The 4,522-nt window shown below is 49.3% G+C and overlaps 1 protein-coding gene across 1 annotated transcript in view; it reads left to right on the forward strand.

Moving 5' to 3' along the window:
* Position 1: 1 nt before the first annotated feature.
* Positions 2-4,522, forward strand: part of ACTR5 (ARP5 actin-related protein 5 homolog) — a gene marked incomplete at its 5' end in the record, with an annotated part of 23,704 nt that continues 19,183 nt past the window's right edge. Inside the window, 3 exons of the mRNA XM_019509723.1 lie at positions 2-163; positions 1,666-1,895; positions 3,109-3,278. Coding sequence (XP_019365268.1) covers positions 2-163; positions 1,666-1,895; positions 3,109-3,278 — 562 coding nt within the window. The remainder of the gene's footprint in view (positions 164-1,665; positions 1,896-3,108; positions 3,279-4,522) is intronic.

The raw sequence follows: 4,522 nt of genomic DNA on the forward strand, positions 1-4,522 counted from the left end.
CGGCGCGGCGGGCGGGGAGACGCAGGTGGGCAACGACCTGGGCAGCCCCGAGCCGCTGCGCTGGCTGCTCCGCTCGCCCTTCGACCGCGACGTGCCGGTGCAGCTGGAGCTGCAGGAGCTGCTCTTCGACCACGTCTTCCAGCGCCTCGGCGTCTCCTCGCAGGTGCCGGGGCCGGGCCGGGGGCGCACTGGCTCGGTGGGCTGCCGGGGCTCTCTGGGGAGGCCCGCAGGGGCCTGCTAGGGAGCGGCTTTAGAGGGCGTGCAGCCCTCCGCTGGGGGTCCCAGCGCACGCGGAAGAGTAGGCCCCTTAACGTGTGCCGGCCCTTTTCTGCCCTGCGAAGCTCTTCCGAAGAGCCTGATCCTTCGTCCGCCCCCTGCTCTTCCGCAAGATCTGGGCTCCTCAGTGCCCAGGACATGCTTGCTAGTGGAAGTCGGGCTCTTTGGCCTCTTCCAGATGTGCAGGGAAAGACGGGGTAGGATCTCCTTGTGCCCTCCGCACCTGGCACTTCCTGCTGTTGCAGCACGCGCGGGGCAGGAGGCGCGATTGTGGGATCCAGCACCAGATCCCTTAGCACCGGCAGAAGGGGACTCGGGATCATGGTTGCAGGCTCCCCCTGCACCTGCAGGGAACAAATTCCCATGGCTAGGAGCTCAGTGTGACCCTACGGTTGGGAGCACCATCAGCTGCTGGGGCTCCTGGCTGCACGTTCAATTCATGGCGTCATAGGAGCCAGCCGCCAAGGCCAGGTACAGACATTACATGTTTACTGGTACAAGTAATCAGAAACCAGGCTATACCCAGAACAGAACAGAAGTTTGGCATGCACAGACTGGTCTAAAAATTGCAGAGCCCAGTCTAAGATTTGCCTCCCAACCCCTTGTCCCCACTCCCCCTGCCACCAAAGGGCGAATCATAGCCAATTAGGGTTGGAAGGGACCTCAGGAGCTCACCTAGTCCTGTTCACTACCTATCTAAACTATACCACTTACAGAAAGCCACGTAACTTCGACAGATTCCACCTCAGGCTTTTTAAATGTCTGTACCTAGCCAAAATTATTTCATATATTTTATGAAATCATTTTATGGCTTATTTCGGTTTTATGACACCATTAATTGCTTTAACATTTGCCTGGGTTGCAACTTAAAACGCAGTTAACTGGCTAATCAGGTCTTAAGTGTAATGTGTGGCAGGGACCTTTGTCATTTACACACGCTTCAAAAAATCTGTTGTCTTTCCTAAAGTAATTCCCAGGATCCTTGTTCAATTAATGGTAGAAGCTACAGTATAGATAGGGCTCTGGCGTTTAGTATTGTGTCCTTTATATGGGATGCTTTTTCATTGCTCTGTTTTTATTTTGCATTGCCGCTGGTATCTGTGAATTATTTGGCCTTCAGCAGAGGTTGAGGGTGACCAGTGGAAGTTGTAAGCAGTTGAAGATGTGAAACGCTGTCATCACTCTGTAGTCTCTGTTGAAAATAGTTAGGATAAGATCTATCTGGTATCACATTGATCAGGTCCCCTCTTCCTAAAAAGGCAGGGTTTTGCAGGAGATGGGCAATATTAAACTGATTCAACTTTTAGTCTCATTCATATTTTAAGAGAGTGAATGTCCATTATATTACTCTCCATAATATTACCTTCTCTTTCACTTGATCACCTGCAGGGTTGTGTTGACCATCCAATCATTTTAACAGAAGCTGTGTGCAATCCACTATATTCAAGACAAATGATATCAGAGCTCCTGTTTGAATGTTACCAGGTCCCAAAGGTTTCCTACGGAGTGGATAGTTTGTACAGCTTCTACCACAACAAAAGACAGAACTGGCCTTGTAGTGGTCTAATAATTTCTTCTGGTTATCAATGTACACACATTTTGCCAGTCTTGGAAGGAAGGTGAGTAACTGTGCTGCACAGCTATTCGTATTTTGAGTACTGAAGTGCAGATGGCAGAGACAACAAGTTCTTTCAATGTACCATGTTGTGTCTTGTTCCAGCATTTGCTTAAACCTGAACTTTGTTAGGCCCGGTTTATTTTACAGTGAGGGAAGACATTTATCTGAGATGGCAAAATTTTGAAACCTCAGCTACAATGTAAATGTTAGAATGAAAAAAAATCATCTTTGTAAAATATATATGGTGCAGTTTCGTTGTTATTATGTGTCAGTAAATAAATCCATATATATGAAAAAGAGCAGAATCTCTTCCCACAGTAAAATATCAGGTGTCCAGTACATAGTAAAAAAATGGTTGTGTTTTGTGTTTTAATGTGACTCTGGGTGACTGCAAATGCTATTTCAGATCATATTTTTGCCTTAATGATAAAGACTGGCCCATATACTAAAGAAAGTGGGCCTGTGATCCTTCAAGAAAAAGTAAATTCTTGTTCTAGTCATATAGCAGGCCAATTGTGCAATATTTCACAGGATAAGGGACAGAAAAGACCATTTGTCTCCTCTGAAAATCAGTTACTCCTCCTTGAAGTAGGAAAATGTAGTGTCCTCATCTTAACCAGAAACACTAAATATTTCTATTTCACAAAATAGTCCTGGCAAAGCAATTCCCTCATTCTCCATGGTTGCATATTCCACTGGCTAATGACACACAGGGTAAACGTGTATGCCTCATGAGTTGCAGTGAGAGAGTCTTCATTTTAGTAATAACCTCCACAGGGATCTTTTATTCAAGCTTTTCTTGATCAGTTTTGCTCCTTTTACTTTCCTGCCAGATTCTTTTAATGGAGCTGAAACCAGCATGCTGTATGTGTTTCAAGAAGTCTTGTGACCGTTTTTAGGATTTTCAGTTCATAGGAACTGAAGACCTTCAATAGGAACAGAGCACTTCTGGCAGCCATCCTTGATATATTTCTTCTGTACAGTTCTGCCACCGCAGACCCTTCTTAAAAAAAACAAAAAACCTCAGGATTTTTGAAGCTGAGTACTGCCTATAGGTCGGGGAGGGTAGCAGACCTGCTGAATCAGCAAGTATCTATGTATTTTAAGGACTCTAGGTATTTCTCTGTCTTGTTGACTGTTGAGTATTACTTGCTATCCTTCTGCAGTTACGAACCTTTCCAGTTTTAGTAATGTCTCTCTGTTTGGGTTATTAGATTAGATGCTAAAAACTGCAAACGTATCAATCTTGGAGGATGCCAGGCAGCTGTGTATCTTCAACGCCTTCTGCAGCTCAAATACCCTGGGCATTTTGCTGCCATAACTCTCAGCCGCATGGAGGAAATACTGCATGAGCACAGTTATATTGCAGAAGATTACATAGACGGTAAGGCTTGCAGTAACTTGCTACTATGCGGTTTTCATTCAAACTTAGTCCTATCCTCTACATTCCTCATTGCCAAGCAGGTAGAAATATTGTTTGCTGAGATTCTTGCAGCCTTCCTGAAGGCTGACTGGCTTTCCCCAGCACTTTCTCCCCCTTCATCCATGCATAGTAAATGGCCAGTAACTACAACCTTGCCCAGCACCTGCTCTCTGGGACGGTCCAGTTCAGAGTACAGTAGATGGGAAATGTGAGTAGTCATTGCCTGGCAAAATGGTCCAGTGTGGTAGATGATGAACTCAGGATAGATCACAGGTAGGCAAAATACGGCCTGCAAGCCAGATCCCACCCACCAACCAGATATGGCCTGCCAATTGGCTGAATTCAGCCAGTGGCTGCCCCTGAAGTACTCCACATGGAGCTGAGTCCCACCTGCTCCCACCAGGGCAGCCCACACTGGGGTATCCTGCCAGCTGTGGCCACAACCAGCGTACAGCTTCTGGTGGGCAGTTTGCAGTGCAGCTGTGGCTGGTTGGATGTTCCTCTGCTCCTCTCTCCTCCAGTGGGAGCTTCCCTTTCTGCCCACCCGGAGTGGTGCAGCAGGGGCAGGAGTGGAAGGAGGAGCTGCCACTAGTGGTGAGGGGAGCAGAACAATACCCAGCCAGCTGCAGCTGCACCAGAAATGGCCCCACTGGAAGCTGTATGCTGGCTGGGGCCTGCAGGGCTGTTCTGCTCCTCATCTCCAGCTGCAGCTGCTCCTGCCATGCTGCTCCAGGTGGGGGAAGCTTCAACTGCGTGGCTTCTGCCTAGTGCATGGAGCTTTGGCTCCAGCTTCCAGTCACCTTTCACCTGTTCTGCCCACCCGCCTGCAGGGGCTGCTCATTGAGCCTAGCGGAAGGCAGCCAGGAGCTGGAGCTCCATGCGCTGGGCAGGAGCCTCCCCCTGAAGCTTCCCCCTGTCTGCCCAGAGCAGCATGGCAGGGGCAGCACCAGCAGCTGGAGGCAAGGGAAGCAAAACAGCACTGGCCAACGCACAGCTTCTGGTGCAGCTGCAGCTGGCTGGGTGCTGATGTCTTGTCCTCCCCTCCCACCCAGTGACAAAGCTGCACGCTGGCTGGGGCTGGGGTCGGCAGGTGTGGGTGGGAGCATGGCACTGGCTAGCCTGAGCAGGGCTCAGCCTCGCATGGAGCACTGCAGGGACAGCCCGAGACTGGGCAAGCTCTGCTGCATGCACCCCCCTGCCTCCTT

This window comes from Gavialis gangeticus, unplaced genomic scaffold (assembly GCF_001723915.1).
Source record: "Gavialis gangeticus isolate Ggan-Ray unplaced genomic scaffold, GavGan_comp1, whole genome shotgun sequence".
Lineage (NCBI taxonomy): Eukaryota > Metazoa > Chordata > Crocodylia > Gavialidae > Gavialis > Gavialis gangeticus.